Source organism: Coniophora puteana (assembly GCF_000271625.1).
Source record: "Coniophora puteana RWD-64-598 SS2 unplaced genomic scaffold CONPUscaffold_12, whole genome shotgun sequence".
Lineage (NCBI taxonomy): Eukaryota > Fungi > Basidiomycota > Agaricomycetes > Boletales > Coniophoraceae > Coniophora > Coniophora puteana.
The window spans coordinates 301788-318242 of record NW_006913064.1 but is presented as its reverse complement, the minus strand read 5'-3'; the positions used below and the strand labels follow the sequence as shown (position 1 = coordinate 318242).

The 16455-nt window shown below is 54.6% G+C and overlaps 10 protein-coding genes across 10 annotated transcripts; 5 read left to right on the top strand and 5 right to left on the bottom strand.

Annotated features, from left to right (window-relative positions):
- Positions 1-727: 727 nt before the first annotated feature.
- On the bottom strand, positions 728-2513 carry CONPUDRAFT_157348 (uncharacterized protein; the record flags this gene model as incomplete). Its single annotated transcript, XM_007774340.1, has 4 exons — positions 728-1231; positions 1303-1361; positions 1881-2325; positions 2382-2513. 4 exons carry the CDS (start codon positions 2511-2513, stop codon positions 728-730), a joined length of 1140 nt encoding a protein of 379 aa, XP_007772530.1.
- A 127-nt stretch (positions 2514-2640) lies between these two features.
- Positions 2641-3511, bottom strand: CONPUDRAFT_168099 (uncharacterized protein). The gene is made up of 2 exons (XM_007774339.1): positions 3398-3511; positions 2641-3332 (listed from the first exon to the last, which is right to left on the bottom strand). Exons 1-2 carry the CDS (start codon positions 3497-3499, stop codon positions 2799-2801), a joined length of 636 nt encoding a protein of 211 aa, XP_007772529.1. The 5' UTR covers positions 3500-3511; the 3' UTR covers positions 2641-2798.
- Positions 3512-4369: 858 nt separating this feature from the next.
- On the top strand, positions 4370-5707 carry CONPUDRAFT_75887 (uncharacterized protein; the record flags this gene model as incomplete). Its single annotated transcript, XM_007774230.1, has 4 exons — positions 4370-4781; positions 4833-5060; positions 5123-5433; positions 5462-5707. The coding sequence occupies 4 exons, from the start codon at positions 4370-4372 to the stop codon at positions 5705-5707; spliced, it is 1197 nt and encodes a 398-aa protein (XP_007772420.1).
- A 408-nt stretch (positions 5708-6115) lies between these two features.
- Positions 6116-6734, bottom strand: CONPUDRAFT_63060 (uncharacterized protein; the record flags this gene model as incomplete). The annotated part of the gene is made up of 3 exons (XM_007774222.1): positions 6116-6367; positions 6524-6613; positions 6678-6734. Coding segments are annotated over 3 exons (399 nt in total), but the record flags the coding sequence as incomplete, so codon positions are not given.
- A 214-nt stretch (positions 6735-6948) lies between these two features.
- On the top strand, positions 6949-7439 carry CONPUDRAFT_157345 (uncharacterized protein; the record flags this gene model as incomplete). The annotated part of the gene is made up of 2 exons (XM_007774338.1): positions 6949-7206; positions 7275-7439. The coding sequence occupies 2 exons, from the start codon at positions 6949-6951 to the stop codon at positions 7437-7439; spliced, it is 423 nt and encodes a 140-aa protein (XP_007772528.1).
- A 302-nt stretch (positions 7440-7741) lies between these two features.
- Positions 7742-9456, bottom strand: CONPUDRAFT_109539 (dihydroceramide delta(4)-desaturase). Its single transcript, XM_007774337.1, has 4 exons — positions 9281-9456; positions 8750-9228; positions 8587-8699; positions 7742-8525 (listed from the first exon to the last, which is right to left on the bottom strand). The coding sequence occupies exons 1-4, from the start codon at positions 9306-9308 to the stop codon at positions 7970-7972; spliced, it is 1176 nt and encodes a 391-aa protein (XP_007772527.1). The 5' UTR covers positions 9309-9456; the 3' UTR covers positions 7742-7969.
- Positions 9457-9636: 180 nt separating this feature from the next.
- CONPUDRAFT_168096 (uncharacterized protein) lies at positions 9637-13198 on the top strand. The gene is made up of 3 exons (XM_007774336.1): positions 9637-10227; positions 10284-10737; positions 10797-13198. Exons 1-3 carry the CDS (start codon positions 9669-9671, stop codon positions 13108-13110), a joined length of 3327 nt encoding a protein of 1108 aa, XP_007772526.1. The 5' UTR covers positions 9637-9668; the 3' UTR covers positions 13111-13198.
- CONPUDRAFT_139152 (uncharacterized protein) lies at positions 13195-14000 on the bottom strand. The gene is made up of 2 exons (XM_007774335.1): positions 13857-14000; positions 13195-13786 (listed from the first exon to the last, which is right to left on the bottom strand). Exons 1-2 carry the CDS (start codon positions 13861-13863, stop codon positions 13419-13421), a joined length of 375 nt encoding a protein of 124 aa, XP_007772525.1. The 5' UTR covers positions 13864-14000; the 3' UTR covers positions 13195-13418.
- A 323-nt stretch (positions 14001-14323) lies between these two features.
- On the top strand, positions 14324-15198 carry CONPUDRAFT_168095 (uncharacterized protein; the record flags this gene model as incomplete). The annotated part of the gene is made up of 2 exons (XM_007774334.1): positions 14324-14527; positions 14590-15198. 2 exons carry the CDS (start codon positions 14324-14326, stop codon positions 15121-15123), a joined length of 738 nt encoding a protein of 245 aa, XP_007772524.1. The 3' UTR covers positions 15124-15198.
- Positions 15199-15356: 158 nt separating this feature from the next.
- On the top strand, positions 15357-16155 carry CONPUDRAFT_168094 (uncharacterized protein; the record flags this gene model as incomplete). Its single annotated transcript, XM_007774333.1, has 2 exons — positions 15357-15494; positions 15550-16155. The coding sequence occupies 2 exons, from the start codon at positions 15357-15359 to the stop codon at positions 16090-16092; spliced, it is 681 nt and encodes a 226-aa protein (XP_007772523.1). The 3' UTR covers positions 16093-16155.
- Positions 16156-16455: the final 300 nt, after the last annotated feature.

The following is a 16455-nucleotide window of genomic DNA, read 5'->3' as shown; positions in this document are numbered from 1 at the left end:
ACCATATCCTTCTCCTTCAGAGGTCCATCATCTTAAGTTGTTGTTGAATTGACGAGTAATGTTGTCATGGTGAGCAAGGCACCTGAAAGTCAGCAAAAAGCCAGTTTTCACCCGCCCGAAATGAGGGCTCGCGTCACGCCAGGACGTGCACGCGAGCAGTGCGAACCCCGGCGCCCGAGCCGAGGCGAACTCCGGGCTAGCCCCAGACTCCAAACCAGTCGGTCAGACGAATGACCTTGGAACAAGTTCCAAAAAAGGCAACTCCGGCGCCGCGTCATCCCGTCTGACCGACTGGTTTGGAGTCTGGGCTAGCCCACGCTGCACGCGCTCGCCCACCCGCCCTTGCGTTCGCGCCCTGCGACAGCGAAGACAGCAACGACGAGAGCCCGATGCTCCAGGCGCATCGCACTGTCCCCTCTTCTCCTCTTTCCCCCTGCCCACTCGTCCGCCTCGTCGCTCCGGTCGCCTGCTCGACCTCGCCAAGCCGAAGCGCTCTGAGTAACCCGGGCGAGTAGGCAACGAATAGGGATAGGTTTGCATAATACAGTAACCCGTTTTTGTCCAAAAATTGAGACCCTTTCTAGCCAGCGGACTCAACAGTGATTCACTCATCCAAACGTTTGCACGGACGGCTTCGATGTCTTCAAGCCATAGCGCCAGAGAGAGCATGTGGCAATAGCATTATGCATGAAGTACCATTTACAGAGTTGTGCGCGACTTGAATTACCTATCGTTTGACCCATGTCATGCGGCAGAGATCAAACTGTCCTTCGTCCCAGTCGTTGTGAAGGCTGCTCGCTATATACCACTTCGGTTCTCTGCCCGTCAGCCTCGATGCCTCCTTCCCCACCTTCTTCAAGTGCCGAAGTCGCTTGTGCGGCATCGTGTTGTCAGCGATAATGATAATCCTCTCCGCCTCACTTTTTGAGTCGACACTCCAAACCTGGAGGGGCCAGCGGATCTTCACCTCGTTTGAGCTATGGAGCTTGTCGCTGAGGGTTTCGCAAACATCCGCGAGGAGGTACTCAACGCCTCCGTCGTAGCACTCAGCTAGAGCACACGGGGACTCGAGGGTACGCGCGACCGACAGCACGTCTTCGTCGGTATCCTCGAACGCGATACCAAAGAAGAGGAGTGGAAAATCGCAGTTGATATCGTTGATGCGGGGGAACTGTTTGTAAGAGCGAGGGTCACACCACGGCTCATGCTCGAACATGTACTCTTTGAGCGTCTAAGAGGAGTTGTATATCAGTCAGCTTGAGAATGGAAGGGAAACAGCAAATGCAACACGGCGGAACAGACCTTGTTTTGTTCGAATGCTAGTGTCACTACGCTCTTTACCTCCTCTCGATTTGAAGGAGCTTCCAGTTTACAGGATGCGTCAGTATTTTCTCTAGATTCTTCATCTCCAGAACCGAGAGCCGGTTGAGGAGATGGGTAGATGCGAGCTAGCACAGCGTCAATGCAGACTTTCAGACCATGGAGATAGGGGACGCCAAAGCGCCCTCGCTGCGTTGTTTGTTGGTCTGTAGGTGGATTTTCTTCCGTGGATTTTTGCATGGAGAAGAAGATCAGCAGGTAGATGCGTTATCTTCTGCCAGTGGCAGCTGTATCTTGAATATAGCCGGGTGAAAGACAGCAATGTCGGTGTAAACTTGTTAACCCCTGAAAATATAACCCCTATTTCCTCAATTCAGTGTCGACGCAAAACGTGCTTGGGTGGGTTCACACCGGGAAACAAGAGATGTCGTAGTATACACATATGCTTTCATTCATTCAAGATAATCACTCAGTGGGTGGAACTAGCTTAGTCCAACGGGCGTTGTAGCGACGCGACCTCCACTTGGGGTTCCAAACTTCGCCGCCTATGTACCACTTACATGTCCTCCCCGTCACTTCCTGAAGCTTCTGCGCTGCTCCCTCCAAAGGTCTCCAGTCGAGAGAGTCCCAACAATTCGGGTCATCCGTAGGAGAGCTTCCCATCAGAAAGCGTAACTTGTTGTCTTCGAGAGTGATAACCCGGTCAGCTTCGGAAGACCTGACTTCCCGAGTCATGAGAGGCCAGTTCGACTGGGGCTCGAACTTTGTGCGCACGGTGGACCAGATACCCATAAAGAGGCCCTCAACGTAGTCGCGATGGCTCTCGTCATAGGGTTTGGGAGCGTCTAAGCTGTGGGAAAGCGGGAGCAAGTCCTCGACAGTCGTTTTGAACCCGATACCGAAGAAGAGGACGGGAGGACTGCTGAATGGGCTATGGATGTATTCGGCTGAAAGGTGAAGGCCACTCCAAGGTTCATGTTTGAGCATATAGCTCTGCGTGAGACGCTACAAGGATGGCATTAGTACAGAATGGTCTAGAGGGAACACAGGCAGGAACGTACACGTCCGATTTCACGTATATGCGCCTTTCGTTTCTCCGATAAGTGCTTAGGCTTGGGATGTCGCGCGCGTGGTGATGAATGAGTCTTGTCGTGAGCGGTGAGTTTGCCAACCTGTCGAGTTGCGACCTCCATGGCCGGTAGAGACTGAAGGTGGGAGGAGCGTGCACAGAGGAAGCAAGTGAGGTTGACGCGGTTGACGCGGACAAGAGCGAGACGCGTCGGACGCGACAGTCAATTAAACATCCGGCTATGTCCGTATAGATGCAGGCCCTCAAATATTAAGCACTGGCGGTACTGGAGCAAGTGAAGGGTTGATACGCCAAGTCATCCGTATGTTATTCATAACTAAATCGAGACTGTACAGGTAAGTCAAATAAGTATCGTGCATATTAGTGTATTGGTACCCGGAGGGACGCATCACATGCCAAACACGCTGTAGCCCTTCCGAGAGTCCCAATCCTCATTCTGCATGTGATCGCCTATATACCACATTGGCTCTCGGCCCGTCAGCTCCTGGATAGCCTTCGCCGTATCCTCCAATGAATTCCACCTAATAGAGCGGAAGCGGCTGATGTCGTCAACACGTGGACGCTTCCCAGACAACCTCGTCAAGCTATTGTCAGTCAGGGACATCACCTGCGTCAAGTTTGTGTTGGGCGAAAGAATGCCCAGAAACTCGATGTGCCATGGCGACTTGCCAAGCTTCTTGCTGATGGTGTCCTTGATACTCAAAAGGACCATGTCGAGGTACATTGGATGGTTCTTGCCGCAGACGGTCGGCTCTGGAGTATTGAGCCTTTGGGCAAGCGATAGCACGTCTTCGGCGGTTTGATTGAAGCCTATGCCGAAGAAGAGGGCGGGAGGGGCCATGAAGTCACTTTGGATATATTCGGGTGGCAGACGAATGCCACGCCACGGTTCGTGGGCGAGCAGGTACTCTTTCTTAAGATGCTGTAGACACAGGTGAACTTCATGAGCCAGTGTAAGAGGATCATCGAGATCCGACTGGAACGTACCTCCTTGAGCTTGCGAACAAAAGCCTGATCGTCTTCAGTACAGTGAGCGCCCGAGCTATGGATATTTCGCTTATTGACGAGCAGGCGAAGGAGGACGTCCATGGGGAGTTGTGTCAAATGAGGGGGCGAGAGCAATGTTCTATATAACGCTAGGTGAATTGAACGGCCACGTGACTAATACGTCCCACGGTAGTAGTACAACCTCCGAGCGCAAAACACGGGCCGGCGCTGTACGTAGTCCCGGTTCCGATCCCCGGTAATGTCAGTTCGGATTATCTTTTGACCTTATCGGCCCTCTTCTTGCCTTCGAATGTCTTTCTAAGCCCTCTATTGTCCAAGTCCCAGTTGAAGTTCCTGATATCTGTGCTGGATCAATCGATCAGTACTAGTGCTGTCTTTTCTGTACTAAAATCGGACTTGATCAGGCCGCAATCTACCAGTTGTTCTTATCATATCATATCACACACTCTACTAGTACTGCACTTATTGTCTTTGCTGCTGATCGGTTGCCTTGGCTTTCTTATTGTCCTAATTGTACGTGATCTTGTTATTGTTCAAGTCGAGAGCTTAGCAACACCTCGGCAGTCAACACATACAATTGTTTGACTCTCCTTCTGCAAGGCCAATATTACTATCCACCTGTCATCATCTTCCATATGTCATTTACTCAGATATAGTGCCATCCTTTGATTTTGTGCAACCATGTGGTGTCTCTCGGTGGTATCATTATCTTGACATTTCGGCTGCCGTTTATTGTTGAATGCTTGTCACTTTAAGTTACGTGCTTACAGCCGCAGTGTGTCTGATAATTGTTCTCCCCTCCAAGCCTCAAACGAACCTCGGGCCCATTACCTACTCACTGGTGCTACGCAAATGATCTCTTGCGGGAATTTTGGCTGAAAACGGTGCATAGTATAAATAATCCGCTCCAAGGGGAACTGGACGAATCATCGAATAGCCCAGTTCCTTCATATGGACGCACTTCCGTACCTTCACCTCATCCCTGGAGAGCATCTCTCCATCCCTGATAGATACCTCCCGCAGGAGCTTTATCTTCGGTTTCTCCTCGAGATAACGCTTGCATACAAGGACTGCGAGCGCCATAGCCGCTCGGAGAATACGTTATACGGCCTTTATCAGAAGATCTTGAGCACATTCACTGATCACATTCAACCACACCCTGAAGGTGTCTTTATCTTGTACGGCCAACGGCACATGGATTCTGATACAGCCTATGAACTTCACCGCAATGTTCAGAAGTACTTGGTCGTTATCCCAGACTTTTCTATACTTCACCTTCGGCTTAGCCAAGCAGGGGAGATACAGCAGCGGTGCAGAATGCTTATCGAGATCAAGAGATCAGTCATTCCAAGTCAAGCTACTGGTGCGACATCATTTTATTGCTGATTCATTCCTTTTTCTGACACGACCGCAGGAGGCTATAGACCATACTTCTGGTTGACAGAACATTCGCGAAGAGAGTTCAACCTTGCCGTTCGAGGAAGTCTCCGTCAAATTCTTCTTCAGGCTTTTGTCGCCTTTCATACTTTCCCTGATGATCCAGTCATGTATGTGACCTTCATTGCTGGGGCTCATTTCGCTCTTTTCGAAGTTAGACGTCCCGACAATCTGGAATCCCTGCCTCAAGAAAACAACATTGGTGGTAAGATCGAAGTTTCGGCATTGACACTTCAATTTGCGCCAGCAAGCTGACTCAAAACCTAGACGGACCCGAAACGGCGGACAATGCCCTCGGCGAGCAGGATCCAGACTATGGACTACGCAACAGCAAAGACATGGATGATGCCATTGTTTCAGAGTTCATTCCACAACAATACGTGAGACTTATTCTCTACGATGAGCCCACTGTGGAACGAAGCATCTCGGATACCCGCGGGGGTCTTACTGGTATATCGCCTGCGTTTGCCAAGTGCTTCTTGACCGCTCTTCCACCTGGATTCGGAGTCCTAGATAACCTTTTCCTTACTACAAAGTTGAAAAGCATCTCCGCCACTAATTTTGCATCTGATCCTGCGGTAAGGTTTATCTTTGCTATCGATGCAGCGTTGGACTGAAGCAAATTCAAAGAAAATCCACACAGTCAATACTTTACTTGACACGTTTTATGCCATCGACAACAACGATGGGGACACGAGCACTGACTCGTACGCTGGTGATCAATCCATAAGTGTTTCGTCCGAAACATCGTACGGTCCAGATGCATCATATGAACCCCCTCGTGGGACATATCAGGCCTATCTCATACTGGAGCAGAACACTGAACCGCGAAGGAGTCCGAGGTTCAACTAAGGCTAGCGGAGCAGCAGCCTGGGTAAAATTACTTGTACATAATATACTGTGAGGGAATATGAGAAGTAGCCCCGGGCCTGACTTGGAAATCCTTCTTGTTAAACTTAGATTTAAGCTTACGCCAGGGCTGCTGATACTGGCGATGATTAGGAGAGTCCTTGTTCCTTTGTTCGCTCCACTTCGGGGCTCTCATGTGATCTGAATTCAGCATTCGCCCCTCGTCTTTAACCTGTGACCCACCTGCACCTCCCACGTCCCTGTGCGATCCCATGTCGACTTTCTCTCGAGGCAGGATCTCACGCACACAGTGTCTGACTGCTTGTGGGGTGACGAAGAGCGGGAAACTAATATGAATTGAAGTAGCATGTGTGACACTGGTAAAAGCAATGTACGACACCATCAATGACCTTACGTATGTCGAGGGGCCCCAAACCACCATCTCACAATCTTGCTCTCCTCGCCTTCCTGGCCGTCTTTCTCGAAGTCGCATCGCCCTGCAAAAGGTATGCCCTGGAGCAGGTGCCTCATCCAATAGACGTCGTCTGCCCACATCGTTTCGTAGGGTGTCTGGGGAAGGTCGCTGACGAATGCTGCGCCGGCGATGTCGGCAGGAAGTGCGAACCACTCCGGGCGCATTTCATCCGTCCTGGACGAGTAACACTAGGCTCAAATCGTTCCAGCGGATTGTAACGGAAAATAAAGAAGGCTCACTCAATCGGCTCTCCCGTGAACTCCCGTGCGGAACATACGTCGTTATGGAACGTATATGGTACGGTATTCGAGAAAGACCAGCGTTCCGGCGTGCCAGTTTTACACAGCGTCAAAAGAGCGCAGCGACACGTGTAAAACGGCTGCAAAAAGGAGACTACCGGCGTGCTCCAGCGGCGCCGAGATACCCGCTTCCTCCTGTCAGTTATCATAGGTGTGAACGACATCAGATGCGTTCGGTAGGGTAGAACCGTCCACATACCTGCAACTCGCGCGCAGCCGCCTCAGCAGGAGTTTCTCCGGGGTCCACCTTGCCACCAAAGCCGTTTTACCTGGCGTCGCGACGACCGCGACGCGTCAGCATCCGTCCCATGCTGCGTCAGTGACAAAACGCGTACTTTCCGGGCCCGAGATCGCGTTTTTTGTATCCAAGAAGGATTTGCCATGGCGGATTCGAAATTAGCGACGCGTTAAAGTGGTGCGGACTCGGCGCACCTTTCTTTTCTGGATGATGAACGTGACGCGTTTCGACGATGAGCGCCCATTCGCCCGTCCCGCCGCTCAAGAACTTGACAAATTCGAGTGGAAGTCCTGGAGGTGTAACTGTACAAGTTGAAACCCTCATATACGACGAGGAGGCTGTCTCGTGCGACGGCCAGTACCATTTTCGGATCTCATACGCGTTTACCAAGTGCTTTCTGATCGCGTTTGAGCCCGAATTTGCGATCCGACAGAGCCCTCGTTTCCCCCTGGATGATCTTAGAGTCAGGACCTTCGAGAGCGAGCCATGGGTAAGCCTATCGTAGCCCGTGTTCCGCAATACATTGTACTAATGTCCCGTTGAACACATAGAAACTAGAGAGGGGGCGAAAAAAAACTCAGTCAATGGTACAAATCAGTGGCTAACGTTGCGGCTGGAAAACGCCCATCGACTCCCCCTGCTGGCTCCGCTGCGGCAGCTCGTGACCTTGCTCCGGATACACGTTCTGAGCCAGAGGGGTCACCATACGGTCCTAGCACCTAAATGACAAAACGGCTGATAGAAATGGACCCCAAAGATTATGGCACACGAAGTAAATCTCGACGGCTTGCGTAGTCTAGTCGAGACCAACCGAGACATAACATCTTGCGATTGTGTTTAGTACACTGGAATCTGGAGCTATGTATGTAGAACTAGTTTAGCTGGCGAGTGTGCATATGCTCTTCAAATTCACGGTCTTTGCTCTTTCGCGTCTCATTGTCTTCTTGCTGTCCTTCAATGGTCTGAACACTATGGTCGCTGAACTGACGAATAGCGTCGTCCATGGTGGACTACGGAAACAAGGTGTAACGCGAGCTGGAGCCGACCCGCGCGTGAGCCAGTTTAACTGGCCCAGTTCAACCACACGAGTAGCAAAGAAAGCGTGTTCATTCATCGTAACGTCCAGCATAAGTATGTGCACCCGTAGATCTAAGTGATTAGTGAGTACTAGTGCAATGCAAGTATCCAAAAGGTATCTTAGTTCCAATCCGTCACGGCTGTTCTGAGCCTAGCTTTTATGTCCAGCAAACCACCTACTCTTTATCGCTGCTTCCGGGCGTCGACGCCTCCTCGCTATCGGCGGCTACCGCCGCCTTCACCGCCTCCCCGCCCGTGGCCTTGCTCTTCGTATGCCTCTTCGCCCTCGCGAAAATGCCCACCTCCCTATCCCTAATAAAGTTCAAAATCACGCCGGGCCAGCTCGGATGACTCGGGATCGTGTCGTAGAACTCGGGCGCGAGCCTGCGCAGCGCCGGAAGCCGCGTCCACGGCACACTGGGGAAGTCGTGGTGCTCGTTGTGGTAGCCGACGTTGTAGTTGAGCGCGTTGAGCGGGCCGTAGTACGAGTACGTCTCCTGGTGGAGGCCGTCCCAGACGTAGTGCTCGGCGATGAAGTGTCCGGCGGAGGGGTGGAGCGAGCCGGCGAGGAAGGAGGAGAGGAGGAGGTAGATGAAGGAGTTGAGGCCGAGGGTGGTGATGAGGATGTAGTCGAAGAGGACTTGGAAGATGAGGTTGAAGAGGTGCCACCGGGTGGGGATTTGTGTGCGGACGAAGCCGGGGCGGAGGGCGTAGAAGAAGATTTGGAAGGTGCTGGTGGGATGGGAGAAAATAGTTTAGTTGGTGAGGAGAAGGTGAGAAGGTGGAGACGTACGCGAAGAAGACCTTGCCGAGGACGTTGTTCAGGCAGATGAGCTCAAATTGCGTGGGTAGGTCGGTGTCAATGCCGTCCTCGCCGAGGTGCTTGTGATGCTCGAGATGGTATTTCTGCGGCACATCGTCAATAAACGCTCGTGTGAAGGCGTCGTGCGACGCACCTTGAACGCAGAGCAATACGGGACACCAATCGGGAGGTTTGCGATCATAGCCAGTATTCTGTTCGCAGCGATGCCCTTGAACGCGAGATTGTGCGTGATCTCGTGGATGGCGAGGAAGAGGTTATGGTTCGCGGTCGCGCCGATCGCGTACGCGCAGACAACGAAGGGCAGGGAGAGTGGGTGGGTATTGCGGAGCGCGTACGCCATGAAGATCTGGAGGGACACGACACCGACAACGACGAATTTGGTGGCGGGTTCGTGGCCCATGAGCTTGGTGACCTCGGGGTGGGCCTTGAGGATAGCCATGCGGCGGGAGCGGTGGGGTTCTTCGGTCATGATCCAGAGGAAGTCGGAAGGGTCCTGGGGTGGACCGGGGTAGGATTTGCCGTCGTCCTTTGCGGTGGGTGCAACGACTTCTGTGCGACGAGGGGAGCGCTTGCCCTCGGAGAAGGACTCTGCGCCGCCATAATAGCTATAGTCTATGGATGAAAGAGGTTAGTTGACACCAGGAGAAGGAGGACGTGCACTTGCCTACGGTTGAAGGAGTGGAAGCCGTCATAATGACTGTGATAACTTACCGTATGTGCCTACGTGTCGGTGTACGAGTGGGTCGATGATCTCTCTTGTTCTTGCGTTATGCAGGAAGAGAGCGATGGGTCGATGCAAGGAGTGGGACGACAACGAGGGACCAATCTCGAGTAGCAACCTGGAGCAACGTCCGTGTACCGCAGCGATAAATTATTGGTTCGCTAAATATTGACGTGGGAAAAATATACTTGTCCGAGAAGGGTGGGACAGCACAGCCACTGGTAAAAGTGGCCTGATGTCCATGGCACCATAACGAGGAGCACGTTACTTATTCCCTCTCGACTTCCACCTGCACCTCCACCACACCCGCTGCAGGTCGCATACATTCACCATGGACGCAGACTACGTTCAGCGCGAGGACGACCTCCAGAACTTCACTCTCGACCCTTCCGATCCTCTCAACCTTCTCCTCCAATCCACAGACACCGACGACTCCTCTGCCTCGGCAGACTCACCCGACTGGTCCCAGTACTCCTCCCTCTGGCCCAGTCAGGCAGACACTCAGAATGCCATGCCCCCGTCTATGGACGACATGAACTCCAAGTTCCCCGACTTTGGCATGGACTTTGACTTTTCCTCCTTGCCCGACCTCGATCTTACCAATGGCGCCATGGCAATGTCCATGTCCATGTCCGTCGATCCAAGCGCCCTCCACTTCGACAACAAGGCTATCTCCCAGCCTGAATTTGGTGTACCTGTCACGCCTCAGCAGCAGCATCAACAGCCGCCACAGAACATGTTCGCCGGCGGCTTCCCATTCACCTTCTCTCCTACCCTCAGCACCACCTCTGTATCCTCCAATTCCACTGCCGACAAGTCGCCAATCCCATCTGAACCTCCAATCCAAGTTCCAGCTCCCGCACCCAATCCTGGGTCAGATCCCAACTTCGGTAAGCCCGCCCCATCCGTCAGCTTGAGGCCAGCAGTACTTAGGACAGCTACGTAGACTTCACCGCAGCTCTTCACGCCGCTCTGAACATCAACCCCAAGCTCCCCATCCCAAGACTCATGCCGTCTGCCGCCGTTGCAATGCAAAACCAGCAGCCCGCACTCTCCTCCGCATCCTCCACCTCTTCATCACCGTCCCCGGGGCCCAGCACCCCGCCTGACTCAACCGGTCACTTCAACGCTGCAAACGCCAATGGGGGAGCCATTGCTATGCCCTCGGCACCCGCGCCGCGGCCCAAGACGAGCCACACAACCATCGAGCGACGTTACCGCACTAACCTGAACGCGCGCATCCAGGGCCTGCGCCAGGCTGTGCCCGCGTTGCGCGTGCTTGATCCCAACACGGCGAACGCGGACGATGTGGTCGATGAGCGCGGGTACATTGACGGTGTCAAGGTCGCGCGCAAGGGCAGCAAGGCAAACGTATTGGGCAAAGCCGTCGAATACATCAGGTATGAACTCTTCTTCGTGCAATGTATGTATGCGATGCTCATCACGATTCGCTTGACAGGGTACTCAAGCGCCGCGAATCGCGGCTCATCCGCGAACAATTCGGTCTACGTACGCTCATCAGCGGGCTTCCCGGCGGCGCCAACCTTCTCGGCAAATGGGAGAGCGAGTGGGTGGCCAAGTTTGGCGGGCCGGAGCGCGACGAGCTCACGTACGCTGATGCGGAGGAGCTGAGCGATGATGAAGACGGGGATGGGGACGGCGAGGGCGATGGAGAGGATGCAGCGGACGCGCCGAGGAAGAGGGTGCGCCTTGCTCCTGTGAAGAAGGAGCGGGCTACACCGCCCGTCACCTCTCAGCAGCAGCAGCAAAGACGGATAGCGCCGAGCGCTCCTGTTGTCCCTGCTGAGGGTCTTGGTACGGTGCCAGAGAAGCGGAAGCGTGGTCGGCCACGCAAGATCCAGCCTGGGGCGCCTCCGGCACAGACGATGGGAGCAGCAGCTGCTCCGGGCGCTGCGCCTGTGATGCTTGCGGATCCTGCGATGGTTCAACAGCTGCAGATGCAGCAACAAGCGCAACAGGGACAGCCGCAACAGTATCTTCTGGCGGTCTTTGCGCTGTTTTCGTTCTTCAACTCGCCACTTACGTCCTACACTGCCTCCTCCGCGCACCAGCAGCATCACGCGCACACCGGCTCGGTCCTCTCGCATTCCTCTCCTGCTCAAGCACACGCGAACGCCACCGCGGAGAAGCTTGCACCTGCGGGCATGACATGGGCCACAGCGGTGCAGACTGTACACCTCCTCGCGTCGCTGCTCGTCATTGTGTCCGTGGTCTTCCCGCTCCTGCCGCGGCGCGTGCGCGCCTCTCGTCTCGCAAGGCTGATCCCGTTCAGCGGAGCGCTGCGTGGTCTGTCTACCTCATCGGCTCCTGCCCCTGCTGTCGCTACGCCAGCGACGAGCTACGAGAGTGTGAGCAGCAGGGACGAGCTGCCGACGCCGCCGGAGAGTCCGGTTGTGAGCGGATCGGAGAGCGAGACGGAGGTGGAGGCAGAGTCGGAGGCGGAAGGAGAGGCTGAGGCGAAGCCGAAGGACCCTATCACGCAAGCGCTGATGCGCCGTGGCCAGGCGGACGAAAAGGCTGCTCTACTTGACGCGCTCAATCTTGCGCCTGGTGTGTTCGGCGCAGTGCGGAGCGCGCTCCGTGCAGAGGACACCGCACGTAAGGGGAACGCCACTGCTCCCGTCAATCGCGCATGGGCACGGCTCGGCGAGGTGATCCTGCTCGAGGGCGCGACGATGACAGCCGCGGCCACGCGTATGCGGGTGTATTCTCGACTTTCCGCATCCTCCGCTGGTGGTGCCTCTGCTGCACCGAGCGAGACGGCGACTGCTGCTCTGCTGGCGCGTACGCTCCCGATGCCGTTCGCACGGTCCCGTGCCGAGCGTCTGTGGGACGCTGCGCGTACTAGCGCGCGCAAGGGCGTCGTGCGCGCGTGCGAGCGTCTTGTGCTGGATACGCTGCTCGCGGAGGAGGCCGGTGCGATGCTGGATGCGCTGTGCGCCCGGGACGGCGACAAGAGCAAGAGCGCGAACACGATGACAACGCCGCTTGACCTCCTCGCCATCGAGCTCGTGTACGAGCGCGTGCGCGCGCACGCGGCGGAGTTGTTCGTCGAGCGGGTTATGCCCGAGTCTTCCGCGGATACTGCCGCTGGCACCGATGGTTCCGACGAGAAGGAGCAAAGCGAAGATGACAAGCGCCGGGAGAAGGAAGCGAGAGATGAACGCTGGCGCGTCACTGTCGCCGCCGCGCGGAGTCTCGGCGGGGCCCCGCGGGCACTCGCGGACGCGTTCGAGCGCGCGTGGACGCTGGGCACGCTTGAGCTAGCGGAGCTCGTTGCGCTCGGTCGACCTGCCCCTGCTGCACCTTCATCCTCCGCTTGCTCTGCATCTGCAGCGCCCCAGGCTGCACGCAACAGCGGTTCGAAGGAGGACGCGCGTGTGCTTCTTGCTGCTGTGGTGCTGCATCGGAAGGTGTTCCCCCGTGCCGCCGCTGCGGCTGGGACGATCGCGCCGTCGATTGTCGTCGAGCACGCCTGCGTGGACGCGGACGAGGAGGGAGTGCTGTCGCCGCCGCCGACGCCGCCCCGCAGTTCTGGGTTTGCGGCTGCCGGCGCTGATGTCGGTGCGAATGCGACGAGGGAGCAAGAGCGGGCGGAGAAGGAGCGCGAGCGAGACGTGGTGCGGTTGCGGCGCGTGCTGGGCTCGGGTGTGTTCGACTACCGCGAGGATGCGCCGCTGCTCGAGGATGCAAGGGACTGTGTTGTGGATCGGTTGGTGGACGGGGAGAGGAGGGTGAGGGGGCGGTCGTAAAGTTTCCCGTTTGTCAGGCGTGTCGTGTCGATGGACTGAGGGAGAGTAGAGATACTTATGGATTGTTCATTGGAGAATCTTGTTTGTTTATTAAGGCTAACATAATGTATATTTCTGTTTAGTTGTTTAATCAGGCTGCTATCCAGGTCCTTGTCGGACATTTTGTTGTTCTATGTCATTTGGTTTGGGTGGTGCGGACGTTACCTGCATCTATTCGGACAAGCCCCTGGCCACCTCAATCTTCGCATCCGCGTCCTGCACACAAGACCGACCATTCCTTCCCTCAGGATGGCCCACTTCTCCTCAGACTAATAGTCCTCATGCATTCGATACCATTGTGGCACAACCCCCTTCAACTCCTTAGCCAAGTCTTCGTAGTACCTTTCCTCCGGCGGCTCCGACGGCAGTGGGAGATCCTCCGATGGCTGTGACGTAGCAAGAGCAACGCACCAAAGCCTACGGCGCCGGTTTCCATCATGGTGTAGAACCAGGATGGGCATGCTTTGAGCAGGCGGACGGACATGCACTTCAAGGTTGCGAAGGGTTCCCTCGATGGCGTTCACGATATTCTGTTTCCTGCTAGTGCCACCTCGAGGGATACGCCCCGCTGCAGCTGCTCTCCGCAGCAGGAAGCTTTCCGATATAGCGAAGCCCCAGAACTTCGGGAGGATACGAGCTAGATAGATGAGTGAGAGGTGAAACTTCATAGATGATAAAGTCGGATTCCCGATGGACAAAACACTTACAGCTCATGCTAGCGGCAAAAGGCGATCACGGTACAGCAAGATTGCAATAGTGAGGGAGGGAAGTGCTCTGAGAGGGAAAATAAGAGAGGATCTATGGTGCAGGTGGAAGGCAAGTTCGTAGAGTTACGGTATGCGCTTACTATCTAGTGAATGAGCATCAAAAGGAGATCCGTGAACAGGGGCGTGCAAGAAACATAAGTTAGTGGTTTACTTGTTCCGAACATCAGTGAAAGCAGCTGAAATAAACAGGTCGTCATATCTCAATTACTCACCAATCTCCTAGATCAACGGGTGCATATACTTACGCTGGACGTTACAATGAATATAAACACGAATTCTTTGCGATTTGTGTAGTGAAACTAGCCCACCAACCAGCCCCTATCTGTCTGCTTTACCCGCAGCTCACGCGTTCACGCGTGGGTCGGTTCCAGCCCCCGTGTTACACCTTGTTTCACGCAGTCGTGACCATGGACGGCGCTATTCGTCAATTTGGCGACCGTAGCGTTCAAACCATTGAAGCACGCCAAGAAGGCGATCAGACGCGGAAGGGCAAGGACCGCAAGCCTAAGGAGGAAGTCCTCAGTCGCCAGCTAATCAACAAGCTCAATATCCATAGGTTGAGTAATCAATGCACTGAAGATGATCTGGCTTTTGTTCGCGAACTCAAGGAGGTATGTTCCAGTTGGATCTCGACCATCCTCATTCACTGGCTCGTGTTAATACGTGTCTACAGCGTCTTACGACAGAGTATCTGCTCGCCCACGAACCGTGGAATAACATCCGTCTTCCACCCGAGTATATCCAAAGCGACTTCATGGCCCCTCCCGTCCTCTTCTTCGGCATAGGCTTCAACCGTACCGCCGAAGACGTACTATCGCTCGCCCAAAAGCTCAATGTTCCCGAGCCGACCATCTGCGGTAAGAACCATTCGAGGTACCTCGACATGGTCCTTTTGGGTGTAGAGGATACCATTAACAAGAAGCTTGGCAAGTCGCCGTGGCGCATCAAGTTTTGGGGGATCCTTTCACCCAACACAAACTTGACGCGGGTGATGTCCCTGACTGACAATAGCTTGACGAGCTTGTCCAATAAGGGTGCGCTCGTCGACGACATGGTTCGCTTCCGCTCTGTCGAGTGGGATTTGCTGGAGGATACGGCGCAGGCGCTTCATGAGCTGACGCGCAGAGATCCGATGTGGCACATAGGCAACCACATGCACAACGAGGATTGGGAGTCTCGGAAGGGCTACAGCGCGTTTGGCATGTAATGCATCCCTCTTGATAATTTAATTATACCTGTACATTGACAAATTTACTTATGAATGAGAATGACAATGCATCGTACCGAGTTACCTGTCTATCCGATAATCCCGGACGTTTAATTGTCTCAGTGTTGATGCTGACGCGCGACGCGTCGACGCGTCTTGCTCTCGCCGACGTCAACCGCGTCAGCCCTTCAAGCTTCAAGCTTCACCTAGCGGAGCCATCCAATCGCACAAACATGGACGCTGCAACTCGACAGATCAGCAAACTCAGTATCGACAAGAAGACACCGTCATCTGCGCGCGCGAGACGTCCCAAGCATGGACGGTTGCAGTTGACAGAGAGAGACAAGGCGGATGCCCGTGAATTCAGCCGTGTATGTTCCCCTGTGATACTCAACAACCTTTGCCGTATTGAAGCTATCGTCATAGCGTCTCTCACAGAAGTATATGCTTGAGCATGAGCCATGGCGTGGCCCTAGTCTTTCAGCCGAATACACTCGTGGTCCGCATAGCAGCCCTCCCATTCTCTTCTTCGGCATCGGGTTCAAGTTGACCGTTGAAGACCTGCTCCCCGTTTCCCAAAGTCTGGGCGCTGCCGTATTCCATGACGAGAACCATCCAGACTATCTTTACGGCCTTTTCACAGGCATTTGGTTTGCCCTGAGCGACAAGCTGGAAAACAAGTTAGACTGGCCACTCCTGAGCCGGCAAGTCATGTCTTCGCAAGCAGACCACGTCCTCGCCCTCGAAGACAACAACCTACGACTCCTGATGGCTGGCACCTCTCCGGATGACCCTGACCGCTGGGACTCTATAAACTGGAGGCCTTTGGAAGGCATGGCGCGGATGCTTCGTGAGCTGACGGGTAGGACGTGTAAATGGTATATAGGCAGTGATGTCTGGAACCCCGAGTGGGAGACCTGTGCTTACAACGCCCGCTGGGTTAAGCTGCTTCGGCGCACTGGCGGTTGATCATTCCCTGTTGGTATCATCATGTGTGGCGTCCTTGTCTAGTGCCAAATGTATAACATAAAGAGTTCATCCATCTCGGTGACCTGGCGTGACATTTCGGCCGATGCGAAAGATTATGGCCTAATAGATGTCTACCTGTGCTGACTGCCCTCACGTTTCCAATCAAAGTTATGCACGTCACGCTCACTCTTCAGCATGCACTTGGGCTCGACCGTTGCAACCATTCGTCACAAACAACACTTGCATTGGCCGAGTTTGCAGCTCGAGCTAGGGGCCATAGGCCACCTTGCAGTGTGCATGCCGCATGGTTGGACTCACCGTGCGAGCAAGTTATCCCCGGCTGTGACGGCATGCCGCCCAACT

Coding starts and splice junctions, on each gene's coding strand:
- CONPUDRAFT_168099 (XM_007774339.1), bottom strand. CDS start 3,499: ATGGACGTCCTCCTTCGCCTGCTCGTCAATAAGCGAAATATCCATAGC. Junction 3,333..3,397: donor TTGTTCGCAAGCTCAAGGAG/GTACGTTCCAGT, acceptor CTGTGTCTACAG/CATCTTAAGAAAGAGTACCT.
- CONPUDRAFT_109539 (XM_007774337.1), bottom strand. CDS start 9,308: ATGACGGCTTCCACTCCTTCAACCGTAG. Junction 9,229..9,280: donor TTCCACTCCTTCAACCGTAG/GCAAGTGCACGT, acceptor TTTCATCCATAG/ACTATAGCTATTATGGCGGC. Junction 8,526..8,586: donor CTCGGCAAGGTCTTCTTCGC/GTACGTCTCCAC, acceptor CCATCCCACCAG/CACCTTCCAAATCTTCTTCT.
- CONPUDRAFT_168096 (XM_007774336.1), top strand. CDS start 9,669: ATGGACGCAGACTACGTTCAGCGCGAGGACGACCTCCAGAACTTCACT. Junction 10,228..10,283: donor TGGGTCAGATCCCAACTTCG/GTAAGCCCGCCC, acceptor ACAGCTACGTAG/ACTTCACCGCAGCTCTTCAC. Junction 10,738..10,796: donor AAAGCCGTCGAATACATCAG/GTATGAACTCTT, acceptor TTCGCTTGACAG/GGTACTCAAGCGCCGCGAAT.